The following is a 27,473-nucleotide window of genomic DNA, read 5'->3' as shown; positions in this document are numbered from 1 at the left end:
AGCGCACTGGTGAATCACCACCAGCATCCTGAGACTACCCAGGGAGAGCATGTAGCTGGAAACTGAGCCTCGGACAGTCTGACTTTCAGGTCAGGTTGAGACAAGGATCCGGCGGGGGAGGCAGGAGCAAAACCAGGAGCAGAGACTGTCTCTGCAGGAGGGAGCCGTCTACTGTGCTGGCTGCCACAGAGGTCAGAGGAGGTCACCTGGTGACTCGGGCAGAAAAGGGAAGCAGATTGTGGTGGGTGAGAGAGTGGCAGGTGATGGAAGGGAGAGAAGACGTGCTGACACGTGGGAAAAGGTTCCGAAAGTCCCTCTTTGGGGACTTTGTCCATTGAGTGGACAGCTAGCTATTCACTGAGCACATACTATGTGCCAGGCACTGTTCCAGGCACTGAGCAGTGGTGACCCAGCCAAGTTCCTGCCCTCATGGAGCTCATGTTCCCAACAGGCGCCAGAGCCAGAGGGGGATGTCCCGTCAGGATTACTTCTTTATTTGCTTTAAGAAGTTCACAACTGGCACATGTTTATATGCTGATGGTAATAATGACGCAGGACGGAGGGGGCGGTGGGCTGCCTGAAGAAGGCCGGGAGCAGTTGCCCTGAGTACCTGAGCAGCCTTTCCACCGTCCCAGGAGAGCAAGCAAGTGGTAGGGGTACCCGGGCAGATGTGTGACTGTCCACCTTCAATAACCCTCTAAGACTGGGGCACATCCCTCAGTGTCCCCATGTTCCCTCTCCTCTGTGCTAGGGTGGAGAGAAGTCGGGCCTTGAAGGGGCCCCCTAATCTCTGAGGCAACACCAGTGCAGGTGGGGGGATACGGTGAACCTGTGTCCTCAGGCTCCTCTGGAAGTGGGATGTTATTTAAGCCCGTCTCTCGGGTGATGAGGCAGGGTCTCCAGCAGGCCAGAATAATCCCAGAGAGATGAGACGGGGGCGGGGGGGGGGGAGCCAGTCACGACTCTGGACTTGGCCGAGGGCCTTGTTGGGTGGGAACGGGAAAGGAAAGGCAGAACTGCCCTCAAGGGGCCCATGAAGTTCCATCTGGGAGTGGGGAGAGGGTAGGCTGGGCCGCTGACCCCAGGCAGTGATACAGTGTGGAGGGAGGAAGCACAGGGCCAGGAATCAGGAGATGCACACTCTAATCCCAATCAGGCAGACCTGACAGTGGCCTTGACCTTCTATGAGCCTTAACAGTGACTCCATGAACTGGTTGCTGAGACTGACCCAGGCAGACCTGGTCAGGATGCATGCTGAATAGCTCCCAACTCCCAGGGATCTCTGGATCATATTTTGTTTGTTGATTAAAAAGCTCACAGTTTGATCAGAAATAAGCAAAACCTGCCACCCAATCTGTGTGGCTGTGAGAAGTGATTAACACAACACCCGCTGGGAGCGCACCCCACCTCCAATGTGCTTGATGTAGCAGGCGCAGGGCTGTCACAAAGGAGGCTGCAGCACGCGCTTAAAAAGGGGCACAGGAGCACATGACATCATTCGGAAAACTCTGCATCCTGCTCAGCAAGGGAGCGTTTCCTGTGAGGGATGCACTGCCGGCTGGGTGAGACCAGAATCCGCTGGGCGGAGACTAACATAGTACATAACGCACACAATGAAGTCTCCTAAGGAACCGGCCTGGTGTCAGCTAATCTCTTGGCCTTACTGAGTGCCTACTCTGTGCCGGCCACGTGCTAAGGGTGAGGGGGAAGTGTATATGAGAGGAAAGTGAGGGGAGAGTGTGGGGTTGAGTCATGGAGTGCGAATCCTACCTCTGCACTCTGAGCCATGATATCCTAGCCAAGGCTCCACCTCTCTTAGAGCCCCGATTTTCTCATTTTGCAATAAGATGATCACCCCATTTATCCCACATTCGCTTGTTAAGAGGATGATACACCTGACGGTGCCAGCACAGGATCCAGGACGTGTTTTATTAAGCTCCTGGAGAAGCTCACTCTAGGGTAGGTATGTGGAATGATGAGAAACTGAAAAAGCAGTCTGGGGGCAACTCACAGAGTGAGCGGCAGAGGGGATATGGGACTTCATCCTGGCGGTGATGGGGAGCCACTGAAAGTTTCAGGGCAGAGCAGGGACCTGACACCCCAGCAGAGAAGGGAGATGGTCATCACGGTCAAGGGGAGGGGCAGTAAACACTGACCAGCGGTGTTGAGGAGAAGCAGGGAGGGAAAGGGGCAGCAGGGATGGGACTTGGACGTCGATTAAAGCTGGGAAATCTCTGGGAAAAACCCAAGTCAAGAGTGTCCAGGCCTTGCCCAATTAATATCAAGCAGATGTGGGGCAAAACCATCACTACAAAAAAAAAAAAAAAAACAACAACAAAAACCATCACTACAGCTATAAAAATAAATCTAATATATAATTAGGCAGCAAGATTTAGTATACATTCAGCTTTTCAAAAACTCACTTGCTGGATGATGAAATTAGAAAGGGGCATATAAGAGTGAGGGGTGCACCATGCGGACGATTTCACAGAACTTCCTACTAGCCAACTAAAGAAAGGCAGGCGACACAGTGTGGAGAGACAGGGCCAGAAATCAGGAGACACGCACTCTAACCCCAATCGGACAGACTTGACAGTGGCCTTGACCTTCTATGAGCCTCCACAGTGACTCCATGAACTGGTTGCTGAGACTGGGCTTTGCTCCCTAAGAACTTACATTTGCTTCTCCAGTGGGACAGCAGGATCCACTCTCTCTGCCAGGATCCCACAGAACTCGGGGCTCCCATGTTTGATGGGCTTGAAGCCCCCTCCGGGAGCTCGAAGCTGGCGCCGCCGGTCCCGGGAAGGCGAGGGGGATGACTGCCGTTTCTCACTGCCATTAAACTGGGCTGTGGGGGAGAGAGAGAAAGAGCACGGTTACCTGGTTACCCAGAGCTCAGCTCAAGGAGTGGCGCATAGTGGGGTCACGGTTGATGGTTCTCGTTGGGGCTTTACAACTTGCAGGCAGAAGGGTTCCAGGCAACGAACAAACATGGCTCGAAAGACGTGGGCTTCCTAAAACGGGACAAGCCTGTGCCATCAGAAACAGACGGTGCATTCGAGAGGCTGGTTGAATCCCCAGAGGCCACTGAGCTCAGCCTGGTCCCCAAAGGAACCCTCCTGCAACCTCCACCAAAGGTGACATGGCACTCCCAGAGGGGGCACAGTCCCCTAGACAGTTCCTCATTTTCTGCCAAAAACCTGTCTCAAAGCGGCTCCTCTCCTCCTCCCATTCTCCCATCCCACCTGGGGTGGCACAGGCCACATCTGCCCCCTTTCTCCTAGGACAACCCTAGAGAGTTCTAATCGAGGGTCATGTTGCATCACCCAAGTCTGCTCCTTGTCCTGGACCCAAGCACCCAGGGGAGCCTGGAGCAGTGTCCGGCACAGCGGAATGGGTCCTCCAGTGTGCCTTCCTCCCGCCCTGGACCTGTGAGAGTGTTGTTCACCCCACGGGCTGGGGAGGATGCCTCTTGAGGGCAGGACCCCGGAGACACCCCACAAAAAGCAGAAAATACTGAGCTAAAACTGGAGTTGTCAGAAGTGTTCCTGGAGACTGGCTAGTCCACCTTGCAAGTTATCTCTCTGGGCTTCAATTTCCTCACCTGGAAAATAGGGATAACGACCGTACCCACCTCATGGGGTTGCTGTGAGGATTCTGCCAGGTGGTGTACAGCCATCTTAGCAGAGCGCCTGGCATGCAGTTAGTCTGTGCTCAGTCAATGCTATTATAAATATTTTCTTTTATTATGATTTATATTATTATTTTTATTATCATGTCTGCTCAGTGTGGACACAGTACTAAGCACTTCACAGAAGCTTCCAAACTGACCTGAGTCCCCCCCTCCTAAGCTGGCCAGTGACTGGCTGTGTGCCTTGGCTAAGCTGCTCAACCTCTCTGAGGCCCCATTCCCTACCTTACCAGGCTGCTGGGGAGATCACATGAGGGACTGCATCCTATGGGCCCAGCATACACAGAGCGCTTAGTAAGCTGGGCCAGGGCCTGCGGAACAATGTTCCCAAGGCCACATCAAGGTGCAGGCCCACGGACACACAATGGTATAAAATCTCCCCCTAACCAGCAAGCGTGGATGTGGCCAGCTGTCCTCCAACACCAGCTGCATGGCAATCAAGCTCACATTCACAGAAGGTGCTGGGAAACCCCTGCCCTGACAGTGGTCCTGTCCACGGGGACGGAGGTGAATGATCCTGTTGCGTCTCAGGCGCGGAGCAAGATCACGCATCAGGACTGTGAAACATTTCCATCCCTCCAAGACACTCTTCTCTGTTAATCACTACAGAAAACAGAGGGAAGGGGCGAGGAGGTACCTGCCAATGGAAGGCCCTGAACAGGTTGGACGCATGTGTATATGGTCACTGTCATGACTGCAGTGGGGTCCAGCAGGCTGTCCACCCTAGACTCTCATTCACATGTGCAAGGCACAGTTCAGGGTTGGGGAAACAGCAGTGAGCAAAACAGAAATCCCTGTCTCTGGAGCTCAGGGTCCGAGTGAGGAGAGACAGACGACAAGTGAAATGAGTCAGATCCACAGCACACCCGCTGGTGCTAAGTGCTCCGGAGAAAACAAAAGCAGGACAGGGCAGGCCTCTTGAAGGATGGCATCTGAATAAATGACTGGAGGAAAGGAGGGCCGAGCCACGTGGACATCCTGGGGAAGGACATCCCAGGGAGAAGGAAGAGAAAATTCAAGGGCCTTGAATTTAGGAACAGGCCAAGGGTGACAGAGAAAACACAGCCCAGGGCAACTGGAGGGATTGGGGGGGGGGGGCGGAGTTTGAGGCTGAGGGGAGTGGGAGGGAGCAGGGCCAGGTCGTGGGGCTCTGGAGGCCTTGGGAAGAACTTCGGTTTGAGAGAAATGAAGAGCCATTCTGATGTTCTGATGGCGGGGAAGCCTTTTGACCTGGCACTTTTTTTTTTTTTTTCGGTACGCGGGCCTCTCACTGTTGTGGCCTCTCCCGTTGCGGAGCACAGGCTCCGGACGCGCAGGCTCAGCGGCCATGGCTCACAGGCCCAGCCGCTCTGCGGCATGTGGGATCTTCCCGGACCGGGGCATGAACCCGTGTCCCCTGCATCGGCAGGCGGACTCTCAACCACTGTGCCACCAGGGAAGCCCAACCTGGCACTTTTTAACAGGATTGCTGGACTGACAAGGGATAGAGGACGCGGGTATGTGGGAACTCTCCGTACTTCCATCTCAAATTTTGCTGTGAACCTACTTAAGAAAAAAATTGTGAATTAAAAAAAAAGAGAGACCAAGATGGAAGGGGAGCAAGGCCGAGCAGAGGGGAAGCTCCTGCAGGATGGGCTGGCATGGGAGAGGTGGGTGGAAGTGACCGTGAGAAACCAGATTCCGGCAGAGGCACAGGACTGGTCTGTGTCTTCAGGCTGGAGTGAGAGTGAGACAGAAGATCAGGGTCACTTACAGGCTTTTGGCCTGAGTGCTGGAGGATGGGGCTGGCATCGTCCAGGTGAAGAAGACTCACAGAAAACTCTAAGCTCCGTGAGAAGGCAGGATGGAGGCCAAGCTCCAACCTCCAGACGCCCACAGCCTGTGATGCCAGGACTGGCAGTGTGGAGTAGGGGCAGAGCGAGGACTGGCTGGGGGCTCCTGCCCTCGTCTCCAGCTACGGTTCTGTCCTGTGTCCAACCACAGGGACAGACAGCAAGATGGCAATGACCTCAAGACCCTTGCAGGGAATACGTCCTGGGCTTGTGTGTCTGAGAAAGGCCTCCTCCATTTGGCTGATGAGCTGGGCTTTCACAGTGGTGATGGGGGTGAAGCTCAGAGCCGGGGCCCTGGCACACATGTCACCGCGGGCCCTTCCCTGGCTTCCCAGCAGCCCAGCTCCCCCACCAGGGCTGCCACTGAACCACACCAGCCCTCATGGCAACCAGTCAAATGGGGCGTATGTTCTGGGAGGGGGCGTGAGGAAGAGGTGAAGCAGATTCTGACCTGAGCCCCCTAACTTGCAGAGTCCTGGACGGGTGACCGTGGGCAGCGGTGAGCACTGCGATCGGGTAGACAGGTGAGGGCCTGGTCACCCTTCTAAAGAGCTGAGACTTGATCCTACGATGGGTTGAATGAAGGAATGCCATTCTTCAGATTGGGCTTTAGAGACCTCTCTGACTGCTGAAGGAGGGTGGGTTTGGGGGCAACCCTGGAGGCAGAGAGACCAGTTAGGGAAGGCTGAATCCCTCAGTGATGAGAGGGATGTGGGAGGCGACTCCAACAGGACTTGATTACGTGTGGGGCAAGTCAGAGAAGACTCCTGTGTGATGCCACACCGAGATGGAGATCGGGGCACAGCAGGGGAGGGGGTCAGGGCCAGTGTGTACTTTCCCACGAAGCCTCCCCTCCGCTAACTTTCTGATGTCGGGAGTGGAGAGGAGGCAGTTCGGCAGGCCTCTGGCCCCTGGGGGTGAACAGTGCTGGAGTGGGCAGAGGAGTGGGGGTTGGGGAAGGGGCTAGGCGGGAGATGAGGTTCTAGGCTTAGTTTTGCCACAGGCAGAGGAGAGGGAGAAACCAGATGAACTGTAAGGCACTTTCACCTCTGACAACCTGGGTGTTCCACCGGCTAAAATCAGAATTGGGGGCTCTCTCCCAGTATACAATCCCACGACACACCTCCTGGCACAGAAGGTGAAAAGAGAGGCATGGAGCATGGAACACCGATCATGGAAGGAACCGAAGCTCTCACGACCAACGACCTGGCAACCTGCCTAGTCTCAGGTCTCACCAGGTCCCTTTCCAGGCCATGCTCTCTGCCTGTATTACCAGGACATCCTCCCCTCCCCACTGTCCACCTGACTGACTCCACTTGCTCTTCAGGGGTCACCTCTTCCAGGAAGCCTTCCCTGGCCTCACCTCCTTCCCAGACTCCCCTTGATCTCAGCCTATGGTACCCTAATTGCCAGTTTCCTTGTTTGGCTCCTCATGAGCCCCTCAAGGGCAGGGGCTACACCATACTTGCCCCTACCTCCCATCCCTAGAGCATGCCCACAACATAACAGGTGCTCAAAGAATGACTGAATGAAGAAACTTAATGAGCTGCTGTTTCACTGTACTGGGGAAAAATATCGGTTTTCATACCAGATAAATTGGATAAAACCTAATAACGTCCCAGTCAACACTGTAAATCCCCACTGAATTAATTCATACATCCGCTTGCAAGCTTAATAATATAGCCATACATTTTAGAGGGAACAGGTGGTGATGAATGACAGGCTTAATTAGGCAAATCATTCCACCTAAAGTAAAAATATACAAACTCCAAGTGATTCAGCAGCACAAGAAAAAAAAAAGTTAAGAACAAAAGCTCCAAACACAACTGCTTTCATTCCTTCTAATTAAGCTTCCCTTTAATCTGCAATTTAAAAAGGCAATTCTTTTAAGTTAGTGATTTTCTGCAAAAGGTAAAGGAAGACACAGCCCTCAAAAGAATATCTGCATTTAGAGAAAAAATATGCCACCCTTGTGAGTTGTTAGAATGACAGTAACTAATTAATTCCACCTATAGGCAATTACAAACAGAAGTCTGAGTTTTGAGGGAGGGAGGGGAGACTCAGACGGGCAGGGCCAGGACTCTGGAGCCCTTTTGCCTTTGGTGTGATGATGGGGACCAGTACCCTGGTGGCAGTGGGAGAAGTGGCCCGGTTGACAGCTCTAGCAGCCTGTCTCCCGAGAGGGTGAGGTGGCCCTTCGTGATATCCCAAATGTCCTTCCAAAAGCTCTGGTCTAATGACACGTCTCATTCTTTAAGACCCAGCTCAGATCTTCCGGGAGGCCCTTCCTCCCTGCAGATTAGCCTCTGCCGCTGGTGGTCCCCTTCCTACATGTATGGTAGATTTTATACCAATCAGCCTTGAAGCTGGGTCACTGTCAATGACAGAAGACGGCATTTCCAGGTGCCCATGCGAGCTCTAACCCTCACAACAACCCTGCCACCCTGTGGGCAAGGGAGTGGGGGCCCAGAGGAGGGGAGGAAGAATTCCGCCAGAGTCTCAGAGCTAAGGAGCGGGGCTGGCCGGGCAGGAGCTGTGCCTCACTCATTTAGTCTTTGAAACGACCACCACCTGTATGAAGTCTAGAAGCTTCGAAGGTCTGGCACAAAAGTCCCCCTCCCACAAAGCCTCCCCTGATCCCACCTGCCGAGAGCTACCTTCCTCCTGGGCGGCTCGTGGCACTTGGCCCTTCTCCTGTAGCTCAGTGGGCCCCCAGCCAGCCCGGGTGTTCTGCGGGGGCAGCGCCTGGGATTTAGGCCTCTTTTTCCTCTCCAATCTCGTCTGTCCCTAAACTGACTGTAGTGCTGGGCATAGAGATGGTGTTTAGTGAATGTTTGCTTAGATGAAGTAAATGTGTTCCTTCAGGATCTGGCTCCTTCCTGTTTATCATTCAGGGCTGGCCAGAGAGATCAGGTTCCAAAATGCCAAAGGGCCTCTCAAGCACAGCTCTCTGGGCTCAGAAGCTCTTGCTGGCTCCTACTTCCCTGGGACGGAGAACTCACTCTGATGCTTGAGGTCCTCTGTGACTTGGTGACAACCTGACCTTCTGGATGCATCTTCCCCTAAAAAAACCCCTCCGGGTTCCACACTCACCCCTAGGCTCCAGTCACAAAGAATGGCTGGTCCCAAATCCATCATCTGCCTTCCTGCCTCTAGGACTTTGCTATGCTGTGCCTGTCCGATAGAATCCCTTTCTTCACTAACTCTGGTGAAAAAGTCCTAGCCATTCTTCAGTTCAGCTTTAATGATACCTCCTGGGGGGAAGTTTTATCCTAGACACCCCCCCAGGTGGAATTCCTTTCTCCTCTTCTGAACCCCGCCTCCCCGGTCTGTGCCACTGTCTGACCCCGCGCCAGTCTGTATTACAGTGCATTATGTAGGTGTCTTCTCAGAACGGGATGGAGATGGGGCCTCGTGCCTCAGCCTCTTCTGAACTTCCCCATGCCCGACACACAGCCCATGGGCTGCAACAAGGCCAGAGAACAGAGGAATTGCAGCGGCTCAGCATCATGGAAAGGACGTGGACTCTGGAGTTAGGAAGATCCGGGTTTGAACCTTGCCTCTGCCACTATTGTGTGACTTTGGGCAAGACTCTAAACCTCTCTGAGCCTTAGCTGCCTCTTCTGTAAAACAGGGCTGACAACACCTATACCATAAAGGATTGTGGAGGTGGTTAGTAACAGATGATGTACCAAAGTCCAGGCAGGCCCCCTGTATGTGGTGGTCCCTTCTCCCCATGGTCACATCCATGCTCAGAGCAGCTCCTTTTCATGTACTCAAGAAGATAAAGTACCTTGTATCAGAAACCATCTTCTCCAACCTGTGCTGGAATTCCGAAGTTGGAAGCTCCAAGAGGACAGGACATATTCTGTTTTATTCAAAGGCGAATTCCCAATGCCTAGAACAGTGCCTGATATATAGTAGATGCTTAGAATCTGTTGAGTGAATGAATCCCCATCCAGATTTATGGTCAGCAGGACCAAAAAAACTCATTCATCAATCAAGAAAGGAAACTTAGGAGCTGGACTCCCCACCTCAAATTATTTTAAAATAGTTTTGAAAAATGGCTTGACCTTTACTGAGTGCTTCCTGTGCATGGGCAAGCATACGTGAGGATCCGACGTGACATTCTCTTCTGACCCTCACAACGAACTGAGGAGGTTGGTGCAACTTCACCCACATTTTTATTAACGGGGCCTGGTGCGGGCGAATAGCCTGCCCCAGCAGATAGAAGCAGGCTGTCACCCCAGGCAGCGAGCCCCAGACCCCAGTCCCTGTCCCTCTGCTTTGGGATGGAAACACTGGGCAGCCTCCTGGAAACCCTGGAAAGCCTCTAGAAGTGCCTTTCTCTGGGGACGGGCAGGGAGAGAAGAGTCGACAGTCTGCCAAACATCCCCCAGCCCTCTGGGCGGACCACGAGTGTGGATGGTGGCCCCTAAGGACAGGGGTCATTCACAGGGAACCGGAAGGGAGCAAAGGGGGCCCAGGGTCTTGGGTCCCAGGTGAGGCCTGCGATGTGCTCCAGGTTCAGTGGCTGCTTCTTTCTGGCTGGCCTGGAGTCTCCGGCCCTCCCAGTTCTCTAGTACAGGACAGAGTCCTTTAAGCATAAGGCAACAAGGATTAGAGAACTGAAAACAAAACCCTGTGCATGGAGCTCTCAGGTGCTAAAGAGGCTTCTTTAGGCCCCGTGTGGATGAGGTGGGAGTGAATACGGGGCTGACAGGAGGGGCCTGCACAGTGTTCCAGGCCTGGTGTTTGTTCATGGATGTCCTATGACTCTGAAAACACAAGGGCACAGAGAACAGAATGAAGGTGCCCAAGGCATCCCTTCCGCACAGTCCTGGGCACTGATTCCTCCACACTGCTGATGGCCGGGTGGGTTTGTAGTGGGGGGACAGGCGGGGAGTGGGGAGGCAGGGGTGCAGAGGCATGGAAGGGGCTGCAGCCCAGGCAGTCATAAGCCCCCAAGAGGGGGCAAGGAGGGAGACTGCGCGTTGGTTTGGGCAGGTGGGGGGCCCCCATGACCCAGAGTTTATGGAAATACCACAAGCTTTCACAACGATGAGCAAACACTTGCACTTGACTAAAACTCTGTTCCTATGACAACGGTCCTCTGTTGCTTCAACTTTCTAAACATATGTTCTGCCTCGTCTCGCCTGCTCCTCATAGTAAGACAAGTATTAGAATTCCCATTTTACAGCTGGAGAAACTAAGGCCCAGAGAGGTGAAGCCCTCTTCTCCCCTGCAGTTCAAGAGCAGGCCTCACTCTCCTCTCTGCCCAGTTAGTGAAGGCTGTGCCTCCAGGTAGGCTGTAAGGTGATGGGCAGCCTAGCAAATGTTTTGGTTTGCTTTTCCAGGATCACCTATGACAGGCCTCTGTATTCTCCTTGCAGACACATGCAGGCCCCAGGGCACCAAGCTGCCACGTCTCGTGGGCAGTGCCTGAGAACAGAGGTTCTCATTATGAGAGGGGGCAGTGGTGACTCCCCGAGAAGCGGGGCGTGGGGAAACCCACTTGGGCTCCAGGAATCCCATCTGGTTTCCAGGAACGCTGTCCATGCATGTACACCCAAGCCTGGACTGGGGAAGGAGGGCCTGGCATGAGGGGCGTGTCTGCATCCTCCTATTCTGCACCCCAAAAAGGAAGCATGGACACCGCTGCCTGGTGCAAAGACCCTGCCCCAAGGGCTGCTGCTTGGCTGCAGGAAAAGTAGGGACAAATCCTGATGAAAATGATGAAATGACCCAAACGCAGAGGACTTTACAGCTGATGAAGCAAGCCACCTCCACCATCATAACTCATTTTATAAATGAGGAACAAGAGCTGCAAAAGGGACTGACTTGCCCCATGTCAACAGCCAGATTTGAACCTGGACTTGAACCCACGTCTTCTGAATCCCAGGAGCCTCTAACAAGTTCTGCGCAAATCCTGTCTACAGTGCAACAGGTTCTCAAAAACAACAATAGTAATGATAATGATATCAAAAGCCAGCCTCCACTGAGCACTGACTGTGCCCCTGACTCCTGGCACCAATTACCACCTGGTTTTATAGATGAGGAAACAGGCAATTTGCCCCAGGTCATCCTGCTAGCAAGGGGCAGCACAGGGCTTTAAATCCAGACCCTCCAGCTCTCCTAGTTCTGAGCTGGGCTCAGTGTCAGGTGTCCCCTCAGGTCTGATGTAGTGTGTCTCCTGACACTTTAACCTGCAGACACCCACAGACACTTAGAATCAATCCTAGGGCCTGGGAAAGGGACTTCCCCCATCCACAAGCCTCTGAGGACCTGCAGGGAGCAGGCTGGGCATTTGTGGAAATGAGTCTCCCCTTCCAGGAGTCCCAAAGCCCCAGCCGAGCTGCTTATATGTTTCTGCTGCTGCCCCTCCACAGATGGTGGTGGGGGAAGGGAGGAATGACAGGAGGGGACAAGCAGGTGCATGGCTCTCAAGGGTTTGCTTGCCACCTACTGGCACACCAGTCTCCTCACTCACAACATGGCATCCGGACGCACGGGTCAATCCTCAAACACCCAGGGACACACTCTCGGCCTTGAGTTCAGACCAGGGGCTGCAACCACAGCAGACAACAGCCACTCACAAACGCCCCTTTTCATGCAGGTCCCTCACCCTCATCTGGAGAGAAGATAGGTATACAGCACGAAAGAATGATGTGAAAACGTATCACCTCTGTGTGAGCAGGCTGCATGATACCTATGTATTCTGTGTCCTGAAGAGAACTTGGGGTTGGTTTTCCTGAGACGTGATTTATTCAATAATTTAACAAATATCTGTGTGTTCGTTATGTGCCAGGCACTGATCTACGTGGGGACCCAGGTGTGAACAAGGCCGGCAGAGTCTCTGACCTCACAGAGCTTAAAAATCTCTAACCACACAAAGATCTCTGACCTGCCAAGCAGAAGGGCAAAGATATTCTACTAAACCTTTGGGTTTCTTCCACACAGGAGACAAACGTACTTGAAGCAAAAACATTCCTATCAATATAATTAGCAGGCAAACCAAAGCTATGAAGCACCAGTGTTTTTCTTTTTTTTTTCTATGTTACTAAATGAATTCATTCATATGTCAAACAGAAAAAATAACTGGAAAAACCTGTCCCTCAGCCAAAGGAAGCGAGTGATCCCAGTTCTCTGTTTAAAGCCCCCTTCTCTCTGCAGACCTGCTGTTCACACGTGTTAAACATTAATTACAACTGTTACTCATTACATAGCAAAAAGCTCCGAGTACAAACACAATTGTTAATTTCCTCCCAGGCCCAAGGCATTCTGGGAACCTGAGCAGGGGGCAGGAAGCACTGCCGGAGCCCCAGTGGGGCCAATGGTGAGGAGAAGGTGGCATGTGCTGGGTGTGCCAGGTGATGGTGGCAGGTCTAAGATTCCCCATGGAAACTTCTGCAGAGTCCGAGCCTGTTTATTCCGAGTACACAAGGATGAGTCATGGGCTTGGTGGGAACAGTGAGCCTGGAGCAGGGTCTGATGGACTCAGTGTCAGCACTACCACCTTCAGAGCATTTGTGTTTCACGGTGACAGTGACAAGTCACAAGCTCAGCACAAAGTGGGCACAACTGCTTCTGCCTCCAGAACAGCCCAAGCCACCTTGCCCGAGCACAGCTAAAGAGAATGTTCAGACCTGCCCTTTACGCACTCTCGATGTCAACACAGCAGTGGAGAGAGCCTGAGCTGAGTTCATTAGCTGTGTGACTGTGGGCAAGCTGCTCACCCTCTCTGAGCCTGAGTAGTGTCATCTGTGTGATGACAATGAAACCACACCCACCTTGCAGAACTTCATAGGGTTAACCTGTGCCAGCCTCCTAACTGGTGCTCACTAGCTGTTAATTGCCTGCCCCTCCTCCGTCATCCCCTTACCTTCATAGGATTATTTTAAATTAGCCAACTGAACTGGCTCAGAGATGACTCACAGTTGTTTAGGAAACAGACATACCTGAGACCTTACTTTCCCCTTTCTCTGCCCTTTGAGCCTCACTTGATGAGCTGGGAAAATGTCAAAACTCAAGAGGGTGCCTGCCTAAGGGGTGACCAACACAGCATTAGCACCCCCCATGCTGACAGTAACAAGTGTGTATCTGGCGGTTCCAGAATAAACCAATGCACACCCATACGGGATGTGGTAGGAGCACAGAGGGGGCCCAGCCCAACCTGGGATGAGGGTGGGGAAGGGACTGGTCATGTCAGGGGAGGCTTCCTGGAGGAGGTGGCATGGACACCACCCGAGCAGAGCTGTGACACCCCCTCCCTAACTCCTCCCTGACCCCAGCACCTAAAACATAGTATGTACTGAGTATACTTCAGGTTCTCAAAGTGGGGTCCCCAGATCAGCAGCATCAGCAACACGTGGGACCTTGCTGGAAATGCAAATTCTCATGCCTCATTCCTGGAACCTACTGAATCAGGAACTCTAGGGGTGGGACCCTGTAATGTTTGATACTTCTTCCAGGTGATTCTGCTGCACGCTCTGGGCAAACCAACCAATCAACAAACGTGTCAGAACCAGAATGGGGAGGGAGAGCTGTGGGGGAGAAAGGCAGTAGAGACCCTCTCACACCTGGGGACCAGTGGCCCAATCCTCGGGAGGGACTGAATAAAGGATGGAAGAACCAGGTGGTTCATGGTGAGAACTATTGCTGGAATCGAGATGGAGTACTTCCTACAGAAGTGTTGCTTTCCGCACTATCCATGCCTCTCGCTGCCAGGAATAACTGGGAATGAACTTCATAAATGGGCCCTCTGTGCCCCCGAGTACCTCTTTATGCAGTATTGTTTTAATATATACAATTAAATTTGACTTAATACAGCAAGCCTTCCCCGAGTGCCAACAACCGTTCTCTCATGTGTGACCCTTTAGAGGTTACGAAGTCTTTTCATCCAATTTTTTCCCTTGATCAACACAGAGATCCAGTGTGATAAGGATTGTGACTATCCCCGTTTTACAGATGGGAAGACTAAAGCTCAGGAGACTGAAGAGCCCGAGGTCCCACAGCGGGTGAGTGGTGGAGCTGGCATGTGAACTTGGGATTGTCTGACTCCGGTTACTGTTCCAATGGCTCCCGACACCAAGACACTGTGTTGAGCTTTCCAGGGCGGAGAAACTGGCCAAGGAGCTAGCGCGGAAGCCAGACAAGTACCCAAAATAAATATGTTCAGCATTGAGTCACAGGTCTGTCTTCTATTTTCACTGGGAGGCAGGCCTGTCGCTGGCTGAACCCAGGACATTGCCTGAAAAGTAGCTTCCAGGTAGACAAATCTCTAGACAATGAATCGAAAATGAAGTGACTTTTGTTTCTCCTGCCACTTGGCACCCTGAGCAGGCACTCTGATCACTCGCTTCACAGAAGCAACTGCAAATCATTAAGGATGTAGTTTTTAACTTGACCCATTGAATTAAAAGGAAACGCTGATGCATCCTCCGTGTACGGCATGACTGCTATGAGGGCTCCAGCCACATTATATACAGCATCTTGGATGGTGTCAGAGAGCCCAGACATTGACAGGGTAAGGGCTTGGGCTCTGGAGTGGGACTTCCCAGGTTCAAATCCTGTCTCTGCAGCTGACTAGCTATAGGCTCCTGGGCAATCATTTCTTCTCTTTGGACCTCGGTTTTCTTATCTGTAAAAGGAGGAAACTAAGGGTGGTTGTGAGGATTAAATGAGATAATGCATGCACAAGTGTTCTGTAAATACCAGCACTTCCCCAACGCAGTGCCCTTTTTTAAGCCCCACCAGGGCCCTCTGCAGTGGACACATTTCCCAGGTGAGGGAATAGAAGCCCCAGGACAGGTTCAGTCCCTGTCCTTCCAATGGCCCCTCAGAGATCTGAAGACTCCAAATCCATGCCTGCTTTGCCAGGTTATCCACCCAGCTCCTCGGCCTCCTGCCTGTGTGGCCACCTCCTGGGCAGAATTCCTTTGTCCATCCCACAATTCGTGCCACAAAGCCCAGGGGCTGGTCAGACAAGCTGCGTCACCCCCAAGACAGCATGGAATCACCCAGGCTGCTTCTCCTGCCCCACGCTGAGCAGGGAGCTGCAACGGGGGGGCTGGACCTGCCGGCTGTAAAGACTCCAGGGGGCGGTGAGTGGAGAACTCACCCCCTGGAGAACTGAGCGGGTGGAGAACTGCGTCCAGCCAGCTCTGAAGGCAGGTGTTTCTGCTGGGTGGCAAGGGGGCTGTCAGCCTGATGGAAGCCACCGCACCGCTCTGTTCGCTGCAGCTGGTGGTAAAACTGACTGGGCATCTGTCCCGGGGTTGGGATCAGCTCAGGCCATGTGTGTGGCTTGGGACTCCGGTGTTGGATGGGTGTGGGCAGGGGTTCTGGCTGAGGCCACCACCAGCCTCCTGGAGGGAGGGCAGGCAAGGGAAGCCGAGGGCTCCTGGGGAGCTTGCGGTGTCTCTCATTCACCTGGCCACAGAATTCTGAGAAAAGGGAAGACTATCATTCCCAAGAAGCTAGGACCACCTCACACCCTGCAAGAGCTGTTTTCGCGACAACCGGGAAGGGATGATCAAGCCTTCCCGAAAGGCTGCACTGGCCGAGAAGGCCTACTTCTGCGGAGAATGCCAAAGCATCCCTTTGAGAACAGCCTCATTTCACGAATGCAGTGCAGGACAGCACTCTGAAAGGCGGAAAGCACTTCTGCTTCGTAGACTGAATCACAGAGTAGTTCAGAGGCCTTCCCTTCTCCTGGCCTTTGACCAGCATGTGGGATCCTGAAGGAATGAAGCTTGGAAGCAGCCCCAGAGAGGGCTGCAGGCCAACCTCCCACTGCAGGGCAAAGCCCTCCCAACACCAGTCCTGCCTCATTCAAGCTTCTGCGGGCAAATCTTGGTGAGAGGAAGCTCATTATACACTTTCAGGTGTACCTGAAATTCTTACCACTCACTGTGACCCTAAATTCCTATGACTCCTTCTTGGTGGGCCTACCTCTGCCCTTTGGGGGTCCCCACACCACACACCTTTGGAAATCTGAAAACACTGACCAGGATACCGCATGCAAGCTAAAAAGGCAGAATCAGAATACAAGGGATGCAGGGACTTCCTTGGTAGTCCAGTGGTTAAGACTCTGCGCTTCCACTGCAGAGGGCACGGGTTCGATCCATGGTTGGGGAACTAAGATCCTGCATGCTGCGCGGTGCGGCAAAAAACCAACCAACCAAACAAAAAACAAGGAATGGAAAGAGATGCTAACGATACTGCCCAGTGGATTCTACCACGGCTACAGATCCTGCACCCCAGGCTCTCGGGGCCCATCACAGAGCTCCCGAGGGCCCAGAGAAACTGTGTGGGGCATTTCAAACAGGTATTGCGATAAGGAGGACGAGGCCCAGCCCACCCTGCCTTGCTCCCTGACACCGCCAATGATGTGCTAAAGCGCGTGCCACACACACTACTGATTCAGATGGGAACATTATCCTTTGTTTCTGAGCAGCCATCCTTCTGGGTTTACAGATGGGACCACGGCAGCACTTTAGCAACCTAATCGAACTGTTTCAACTCGTCCTTATTACCTGAGAGGTGGCCCATCCACCTCGTTCCACCTGCACTTTGGGGCTAGGAGACAGGAGGGTGCTCCTTGGCTGCAATGCCGCACCTGACAGGCTCTGTCCACAGATGTGGGGAGGGATCTGGTCAAGACTAAAGGCTGGTGCTCACAGCATCCCTCCAGCCCAAGTGAAACAGCTTCCTTCTATGCCCCGGAAATCAGAACCGAGCCAAAAGCTTCTTGGGGAAAAGCACAATCGGTATCCACCCCAGGGCAAGACACACAATTGATGAGGTAAGTGACTTGATGAGACACAGGTGGGGACATGAGACTGAGTCTACTTTCTATCCGCAGCCTAAGAAGTTGACCTACAATGACACTTGTGATAGCAACTCAGCAACATATAACCAAGTCCACAGTGGATACCTGTGGCTCAGAAACTTGTCTGGAGACAGTTCTATCTAAGACCTTGTGATCCTTTGTGAAAAACTAAATGTACAGTAGTTTTAAAACTAGCTTTGGGCAGAAGTGGGCAAGTTCTGGTCTGAGAGGCTTCTGAAGAGATGATGTCCTGTAGGGTAAGGGCTTTTCACTTTAACATGCCAGCGAATCACCCGGGGGTCTTTTAAAACAGATTGACTCTGCAGGTCTGGGGTGGGGCCTGAGACCTTGCATATCTCACCAGTTTCCAGGTGATGTGATGCTGCTGGTCCAGAGACCACATTTTGAGCAGCAAAGCACCAGACTAGACTAGAGCACCTAAGGTGACATGACCTGCAAGGTGGTCAGTCCAGGAGAGGGTGAGACGCCACACCGCCTGGAATGTCATCTCTTGCCATGGGCCCTTGGTATCTAGGACAGTTGTCACATGAGCCCTTTAGCCCTTTAATCAAACTGGTGTTTGTGAAGAGCCACCTCTGGGACATCATCGGCTCCGTTCTAGTTCCTCCCACACCCGGGAGGAGCACAGCCTTGTCAGCCATGCCAGTGGACAGGCCTTGGATTCCCTTGTGCCGAGGGCAGAGGAGGCTGTGAAATGCACGGGAGAGATCTGAGGTGACCAAGGACCTCAGCCACATGACTACTCTCGGCTCTGGCTCTTGACTGGCATCAAGGCCTGGCAGGCGGGCCCAGCACCTACAGCACTGAGTCCATATGGTGAGGGAAGTGCCCCACCAGAGTCACGTGCAGGAAGCTCAACAGGCTCAGAGAGGCAGCAAGGAAGCCCGTGGGACATGTGGCTGCGTACCAGGAGGGCTCACAGGGATGGCGAAGGAGGCACAGGACTTTTCCAGATAGGACACAGCAGGGAAGGCCACTTAGACAGAAGGCATGGGACTGCACAGCGTGCTACATCCAGGGGACTGTGAGTAGTCTGTGCTAGAACAGTCAGAACTTCGAGCGAGGGGATCAAGATGAGTGGAGGGCAGAGGCCTCACTTTGGGGGGCTAGGAAGGGAGGGAGGGTCTAGTTGTGCATGAAAATGGGAGATTCAAGGCAAAATGAATCTTAAATAAAAAAAAAAAAACTCCCTTTCTGACCTTCAATGTGGTAAGAATTAAATTACTCACTCGATGTCTGTTTATATGCCTCAACTCTTAGAAGCATAAAAGTGTTTTTGCATCTGACTTTTCCCCTCTTAACATTAAACATAAGCATTTCCCTAGGTTGTTATAAACTCTGTGTCAACATCACTTTGTAGTGGCTGCACAATATTCCATTTAACCGACCCCCATTGCTGGACATTCAGGTCATTCTCCATCTCTCATGATCATCATGCCTTTCCTGTGCTTTAGATCATAACCTCAGCCTGGATCCTAAGGACTGGGGTTAGGATCAAAGGGTGTGTACATAGCTTAGGACAGGTGACACATGTGGCAGACTGCTCTCCATACGGCTGTGGGAGAGGAGAGGCACCTGAGTCATTCAAGGGGCTCTAGGCCAGGGGTGGGGTCAACTCCTGAGGTCAGGATGTGGCCACGGCCTGTGCTCTGTGGATGGGCTCGTGCTGAAGCTGGGACAGGAAACGCAGCAGCCCTGGATGCATGCAGGCCTGTAGCAGCTGTATGACAGGACGGAGCCACTGGGCTCCACAAGGCCCAATAGGAGCCACTCTGCAGATTGATTTTCTTCTAGCTTCTAAGATTTCCTTCTGAAATCTGAAATCTTGGCTTCAGTGAACTAGAGCATTACCAACAGGACCAAGACAGAGTCAGGCAATGAGATCATCTGGGCTGTCTCTGGGGATGGGGGGAGGGACTGGAACGGAGACCCTGGAGGCCAGACCCAGGAGTTCCCCTAGGCCTGGCCTAAGGGACTTCCGCCAGGACCCTCCTCATCCTTGAAGGGCCCAGCTGTACTAGAAACCCTGTGGTTTACCTGAGCAGGCAGGGACCCGTGCACTTACTCCCTTTACAAAGGTGAGTGCCATGTGGGTCAGCGGCCGCCTCTGGGCAGGGCCACTGGCTCCTTACCTGCCAGAGCTGGGATGGTGACCCGGTTCCATTCCCATGGCTGGTCGTATTCATCAGCGGGCCTGTCGTCATCCTGGGGCAGCTTGCTCTCCCGCAGTTGGGGGCTGACCGTGCTCTCTGAGTCGGAGTCCATGCTTGGGCCCTCGGGTTCGTAAGGGGTATCGTATAATTGGATGCCTTTGTGCTGGGACCGGACGCTTTCCTGCCTCTGAAATTCTGCAGTCAAAAAGGAAGGAAGCAGAGATGTAAAGCATGCACAGCACGTGCTTCCTCACCTGGGACCCACCAGGTGACGCCAAAGGAATTCAGAGCCGCCAGCCAGGGAGGTGGAGGCTGTGTTTACCTTCTGTCCCACCCCTCGAGGGCGGGGTCTTTGCTCTCACTGCTCAAGGCTTCCTCACAGAGATCTCAGGCTCTGGACCAAACAATAGAACAAGAAGCCTCCCTGCCACCGCCTGCAGTCTTCAAGGGCACGGCGCAGAAGTGAGCGTGATGTTCCGGGTGTGTTCTGACACCAGCCCGGGACAGGCAGAGCTCTCAGCCCCATCGCTTACGGAGGCGGGGGTGGTCTTCCCACTAGGGCAACTCCCTGGTCTCTGGACTTGTCACTCCCTAGCTATAAAACGAGAAGATTGGGCCAAATGACCCTCAAGTTTCCACCCAGCTCACATATTCATTTTAAAGACCTACGAAGCCAAGAACCACCCCCAGGGGACGCAGGGTCACTGATTTTTCCCCTACAAAGCCCCAGGAATGACCCTTTTCCTGCATTTCTACCTCCCCCAGGGCCTGCCTATCTTCTAACACACTGAATACAGCCAAGAAACTTGAGAGCAGATGTCCAGTTTCACTTCTGAATAAGGAAGGAAAGCTCTTAATCTTCTGGAGAGGATGCCAAGGCCTGGCTCCAGTGTGGGCTGAGGGGCGACCGCCCATCTAGATGAGGCCCCAGACAGGGCATGTTCCTTTCAGCTGCTGCTTATTCCTGAGAGGCCAGCAGTGGCTGAATGATGGATTCCAGGATGATGCTACGATCAGGTGCTTCCTCCTCACACAGGGGCACTTTTCTTGCTTTGATCATAAACACCCACTGTGCGCAGGGCCAACGTGAGGACAGGGGGAAAGGAGGGGGTTCGCTGTTGAGGCTGCTCTCGGCAAGCCCACTGTTTCCAGAAGAGATACAACGGGCACCTAAATCACCATAATACTCTGCAGCAAAGGGGCTGCTGCAGGGCCTGGGAGGGATGAGACAGGAGGAGAGATGACATTTGAACTGACAGCTCTGACAAGTGGAAACAGGAGAGGGACAGGATTCCCTGTGGTAGGACCAGGGCAAGCCAAGGCAGTGCAGCTGGAGAGAACGTGCTCACTGCCCACTTTCTTGTTTTATTTGTAAAATGTATATAACATTTGCCATTATACCATATTTAAGTGCACAAGTCAGTGGCATTAAGTATATGCACACTGTTGTGCAACCATCACTGCCATCCATCTCACGAACTTTATCTTCATCCTAAACTGAAACTGTCCCCCACTAACTCCCCATTTCCCCTCCCCCAGCCCCTGGCAACCACCCTTCCACTTTCTGTCTCTATGAATTTGACTACCTAGGTACCTCATATAAGTGGAATCATATGGTATTTGGCCTTCTGTGACAGTCTTATTTCACTTAGCATAATGTTTTTAAGGTTCTTCCATGTTATAGCGTGTGTCAGAAGTTCATTTCTTTTTAAGGCTGAATAATATTCCACCGTGTGTCTATTCACTGTCTACTTTTGCTGGAGCACCAGGTCCAAGGAGGTGGGAGAGGGGTGGTGGGGCTTGATAAAAAAGCACTGAGAGTGGTGAGAGTGAGCTATTTAAGTGGAATCTCGAGGCATTCTCCAAATCAGAGGTCCAGTGCCATAAAGATATAGTAGAAACCCACAGGAGCCATGTGCCTTGAAGAGCAGTTGACAAAACACATGAATGACGTCAGCCTTTCTGAGAAAGAGCATTCTTTTAGGCTGGGCTTCATGATCCAAGGCCAGCTCATAGGGTCGACAAAAAATCCACCTCTGCGCACAGGCCCTGATACAACACAAACTAACCAATGCTGGGTAGTGACCTTTAGTGATGACATTAAATAGTGCTGTGGTAGTATCTCCCAAACTTCACTGAGTTACATACCGACTTCACGATTTTGCTGTTTTCAAGTACCACCTGGCTTATCATTTACCATTGTTATTGATGTTGCCTCATTTTTTACAGTAAATAAATTCACTTAAAAAGGAAACTTTTAATCACCATCCCATAAGCCATTATCCTTACCAAAAACAGATGATAAACATAAAAAGAATGAACAAGAACAAAACCAACTAGGTGGGTGCCACTGCCAGGAGGCAAGCCCAAGGCTCACTTTCTCTCTGCTGAAAAGGAAGATGGCAAGTACTGGAGAGCTGGTGGGGGCAGGCGGGAGGTCTAAGCAGCAAACCAAGATACTTTCTTTGGCAAACAAGAATAACCTTCTCTTTTTAGAAAGAAAGTAAATGAAAAGGGAAAAACCTCACTATGTGGTTCTCAGGCTGCCTAAAATCATGTCTCCTCTGAGAAGATGTCCCTTACTTTGGCAAAACACGGCTTTATTGGGTCCCATGAGTAAACTGGGATGATTTATTAGTTTTGAGGATGATGCTTTCCTTTTTATGGGGGAGTAAGAGGAGAAGAGAAGAGCTATAAAAGGCAGGACTTGGTCATTTTAAGGCGAAGACCAACTGTAAAGTACTGGAGACAACTCTGTAAATTACGAAATCTACCAAAGTGCTTGCTTTGTGGGGTCATCATCATCTGCACCCACTGCCGCCCCTGGTTCTAAGGAGTGCAGTCTAGCTTCCTGCCTTTGGAGAATTCCAAGGGATAGGGACATTGGGAATGCAGTTGACAGGCACTTTGCATGCAAATCGTCATTTAATCCTGGGCCACAAAGCAACTCGTGGATGCACTTCTGTGGGCCCCCAATAATCATGAACATCCTTGCTTTCTCTCTCCCTCTCACACAGAGCCCAGATGCAAACAGATATTCCATGAATGTGGGTGGGATAAATGAATACAACTGACAGCCAGAAACCCCTCTTTACCCCCAAATTCCAATGTATGAAAGTCCCTGACTTCAGTGATAAGGTACCTGGAACAATATGAAAAATGCATATAGCCCAGTATTACACAATATTCAGAAGAGATGGATAGTCTACACAAACACTAGCTTAAAAGGAAAACATGTGCAGGGAACAGATTAGCTATTAAATCAGAGGGACTTGGGCATACACCTCTCAGACAGGATTTATTGTCCCCAAAGCATCTGCACCTTACCAAAGCTGGGTTAGTAATGGCATGCAGTTAGGGTAGGGGATGTTATGATGGTAATCATTAAAACAAGCTTCCCCCCGATTACATGGTGAATTCAAATTTTCATTAAGGCCTCAACAATAGGGAGCAGTTAAGTAAATTACGGCATGCTAACTGGATGGAATATTAAACAGCCATTAAAATGATAAATCTGAAGATTATGTAGCTACATGGAATAGCGTGCATGAAATTATGCTAAGTTAAAAAGTGAAATACAAGACTGTTTATGTGTTGAGCAAACCATATAATGTGGGCTTTCTAAACAAGTCCTGGGCAATGTGAACAATGCCCCAGAGGAATTCTACTCCTTGCTTAGGAATTGCTGAACACCGTCATCACACACTTTGCCCATAATATCTAAACTCTGATGACAGCGATGTTGTAAGTACAGATACACGTGAATAAAGGACAGAAAACCTGATACAGGAAGATAAACAGCTACTGTGTATAGAGGGAGGAATTATTGCATAGTAATTTTTCAAAGTTGTTTTAAATAATGAATAAGTATGTTAGTAAAGAAAAAATGTAGTTAAGAGTGGATCACATGAAAGTAAATACGATGTTAAGTTGGGCTTATAGGAGCTGCGTGTTTCGGAAGCAGCTGCCTTTGCCTGAGAAAACACCCATTTAAGGGAACATCTCCTCTCCCAGGAGACGTTTGCCAAGAGCCCCAGGAAGTCAAGGGCAGTTGCGCCAGGACAGCTCACCAGACATCACTGTCCCCTGCCTAATGACCAGGTCCGTCCTCCTTATTACCTAAACCGATCTGGGACGGTCCGTCCTCCTTATTACCCAAACCGATCTGGGACGGTCCAGAGACTGACCTAATAGGGGAGCTAGTAACTGTATGTTTTAAGTCACAAGTTATCTCGACATCACCATCTATAAATTCATGGAAAATGACCTTTAATATTGGGTGGCAGGCTGTGATGTTACGCCTCTTAGGCAGGGAGCAGGAACATTAAATTGACAGGGTAGGGATTTCTGTCGGCTTCTGAAGTAGAAAGGTTTTCAAGTAGAACTATATATGGAGGAAAAAAAAAAATGAGAGCACTTTGTTTTAGAATCGGAGAATGTTGGAACTGGAAGGGGCCCTGGGCGTATTCACCAAGGGCACAGAGCCAGGAGGGTGAGGCTGGTGTACTGACCAAGGGCCGTGGCCCTGAGAGGCAAGGAGAGCCGAGGGGATCATCTGAGTGAGGGGCCCAGGACAGAGCTTGGTGCAAACCAGGGGCCTCCTGAGTGGCTCTAAGTGTTTCGAGTTCCCCAAGTCCATTGGCAACAAGCTACGCTTTGCTCTGGTGTTCACCAACTCCGTGCCTCCCCCTCACAGTTTTTTGTTTGTGTGTTTTTGTTTTGTTTATTTCCTTTGGCTGTCAGGAAGCTCAGGGTTAATTTTGATGCTTAACCTCGATAGCTAGGTTAGCTTAGATATTGGGTAGAATCATTTTCACTTGCCCTTCCTTCTATTGTGGATCTTGATATCTATTATAACAGCCTCATCATATACATTTCTTTTTATTATGCAGAGCCTCAGGTCAGTATTCTGAAAGCAGGTGGACACACATCTAATGAAAAAGACTAGAAGAAAAAAAAACCTCTTCTTTACCTCTTTACCTTCCTTTCAGGAACAGAGAAAGGAGGGTAGGGCTTGGCCTCACCTCTGGGAAACAGGCCGAGGAAATCAATGTACTCGCTGGTGCACCCAGCCTTCTCTAGGAGCGCCAGCATCCACCTGTCCTCACACCCCGCTAGGCATCTACTGAATGCCCAGCACGAGAGGAGACGGAGATGAAGCAGACACAGTCCTGGTCTTCAGGGAGCCCTTGGGGAAAGAGGGCCAGAGCCCCCAACACAGACAGAGGAGGCTTAGGGTCCTCAACAGGGAGCAGATGTGACTCTACAACTCAGTTGAGGGAAATCTGGGAGGGCCTTAAAGAATTTAGACATGAGGGCATGGCACGGTGGTATGGCAGGGAAGTTGGGTGTTTGATGAAGGAAGGACCGAAGCAGAGGCACAGGGGCTGGAAGCACGAGGTGTATGTGGGGAAGGTGGGCCGTCCAGGGGGCCCATTGAGAGGGGATGCTGAGGCAGGTGGAAGTGGTTCTGGACGGCCTTGAATGCCACGGGACAGCACCCCCAAGACTGTCTAAGGAGAGGTGCAGGCTGGAGAACCCCCAGGCAGGGTGGAGCTGGGCGGGGTGAGGCTGGCACAGACATGCAGGAGCCTAGCTGGAAATGACAGATGCCAGCCTGCAGGCCCCTCACCTCTAATCTTCCCAGCTGGTTTGTCTGGGAATCCACACCAGATCCCAAATGACAGGGTGGCAGAGCTCAGTAGAGATGTGTGGTCAAGGAGGCTTCCAGTCCCAGGCCCTGCCATCCCCTGTCAGCCCAAGAAACCTCTACTCAGCCGGTGGTGGGCCTGCCTGGCTGTGCCCTCAGGCCTCCGTGGGCCAGGGCTGCACTATTAGGACAATGCAGCGCCACTGACTGGTGCTGCCCCGCACCCGCCACCTGGGAGGCAAAGCCCTGGGTCCAGGAAAGCGATAGGTTCAACAGCACAGTGTGGTGGCTGAAAACACTGATCCTGCCAGACCGCTGGGGCCCGAATCCCGGCCCCAATGGGGGACCCAGAGCATGTTGCCCCAGTTTCCTCATCTCTGGAGCAGAGACAACAGTGTCCACGATGTTATGAGGATCAAACGAATTCTTGTACGTTCAGTGTTTAGAACTGCGCCTGGTGCACAGAAGGCACTCCGGGAATGTTGACTTCATGTCAGTTACCACTATTGGGGCATCCTTGGAATACCATTCCAAGAGCCCTCCTCCTCTGAGATCACCCTTCATCCCCCAGAGCCACAGAAGGCCGGCTTACGAACTCTAACAGGCAACCCTGCGCTGGAGATGACAGGGTTTCACCACCCATCTATGAACCTTCCATTTCTGGATCCACAACTTCTGATTTCAGCTGCTGCTTTGGCAGTCTCTTGCCTCCACATGGGAGCTTTGCTCCAGATCAACTCTTGTGCGGAACACAAAACACACAGGGGAGGGTTCAGTGCCCAGGAGTCTAATGACTACATTTTACAGATGGAGAAACTGAGGCCTGGGGAAGGACGAGGCCCCAGGTCCTCTAACTCTTAGACCAGGGCTCTTCTTCCTACCTTTCCCAGATGCTTCCTCATGTCTCTTTTATCAGACTGTATTGTTTGTAATCTTCTGGAGGCAGGGGCATCTACTTCAGTCAGGCCTGAGGTGTTAAAAAGCACACCCGGCACCACAGCCCAAGTGAGGAGTTCCACAGGAGGGGCGGGCAGCTGTTCCTAATTAGACACAGCCGAAATCCCGCCAAGTTCCGGGCACCACATCAAAGGGAAGGCAGGGGACGCTCTCCTCATCTAAACTGTTAAAACATCTGCTGGAGAAAGACCCTCCTCCTAATGAATGCCTGAATGCAGGGGGCCCCCGGAGGCTGAGGTGGCAGCATGGGGCAGCAGGGGTCCTCGGGGCGGACCCCGCCGGGCAGCAAGGGTAGGGCAGCTTGGAGACGGAGCCTGGACACAAACCCAACACAACACAGGCAGAGGCCCCACCCCCTCCTCCATCTAGTCTGGTTTCCGGAGCTGTCTAGAAGCCACGAGACTGACTAATTGGAGTTCTCTTACCATCTCTTTTCCAGACGTGCATAGAAACACCCTAGAAAAAGAGGGTGAGCTCTGTGGACAAGGGTGTGGAACAAGAACAATGGTCACGTCGGCGGGAGCCGTGCAGGCCTGTCACTGCCCGGTGGAACCTGCACCGCTTGCTCTTTCACGCTCAGCCCAAGGGCGAGGGGAAGGCCCAGGTCTGACTCAGGGAGCCCGGTCTGATCCCTGCCCTTGGACATCTGTACAGGACGGGGTCTCCCCTGGAGGGCCCTGTTCTGTGGTCCCTGGGGGAGACGAGCCCACACCCCTGATGACACCGAATGTGCTTCACTCACGATTTAAAAGGCCACATGGGCCTCTTCACAGAGCTCTCGGGAGCTGCTTGCAATTATGGCCAGGCCCTTGCGCCCTGCCCATCACTCTGCACTCTTCCAGTGACTGCCTTCGCGTGCACAGGCCTCCGAGCGGCTGCAGGCCTGAGTTCTGTCGCCATCCCCTGCAGAGACTCACTGAGGCGAACTTGCCGCTCCAGGATCCAGGCTGCTCCCAGGCTCAAGGCAGTGCATCAACGAGCATCCGTTTAGTGCAGCAACTTTCTCAGGAAGACAGCTCTCTGCTTCCATGTCAACGGAGACGCACATTCACAGGCAATCAGGGAGCCTGCCTGCTTTTCTTTCTCAAACATCACTGAGCCCGTACTGGGTGCTAAGGCGGACCCCAGGCCAATGCTGAGCACTCATGTGGAGACAAGGCTCCCCCCACCCCCAGAGGAGCTGTGGTTTAGCAGGAGAATCGGGACACCAGCATCCTTAAGTGCTGAGCGAATAACAGTTACGAGTTACTGAACACCTGCCTGTGCCCGGCACTGTCCTGGGTGTTGGCTGCATGTCATTCCTTGTCCCCATGACACAGACAGGCAAGGGTGACTG

The 27,473-nt window shown here is 52.2% G+C and overlaps 1 protein-coding gene across 5 annotated transcripts in view; it reads right to left on the bottom strand.

Annotated features, from left to right (window-relative positions):
- SHB (SH2 domain containing adaptor protein B) overlaps nucleotides 1-27,473 on the bottom strand; it is a 134,152-nt gene that overhangs the window by 27,622 nt on the left and 79,057 nt on the right. For all 5 annotated transcript variants that reach the window (XM_067743895.1, XM_067743891.1, XM_067743894.1 and 2 more), the window contains exons 3-4: nucleotides 19,510-19,725; nucleotides 2,677-2,848 (exon numbers count right to left, since the gene is read on the bottom strand). In XM_067743895.1, the coding sequence (XP_067599996.1) occupies nucleotides 2,677-2,848; nucleotides 19,510-19,725 (388 nt within the window). The remainder of the gene's footprint in view (nucleotides 1-2,676; nucleotides 2,849-19,509; nucleotides 19,726-27,473) is intronic.

Source organism: Pseudorca crassidens, chromosome 7 (assembly GCF_039906515.1).
Source record: "Pseudorca crassidens isolate mPseCra1 chromosome 7, mPseCra1.hap1, whole genome shotgun sequence".
NCBI lineage: Eukaryota > Metazoa > Chordata > Mammalia > Artiodactyla > Delphinidae > Pseudorca > Pseudorca crassidens.
This window is presented reverse-complemented; position numbering and strand designations above follow the sequence as displayed.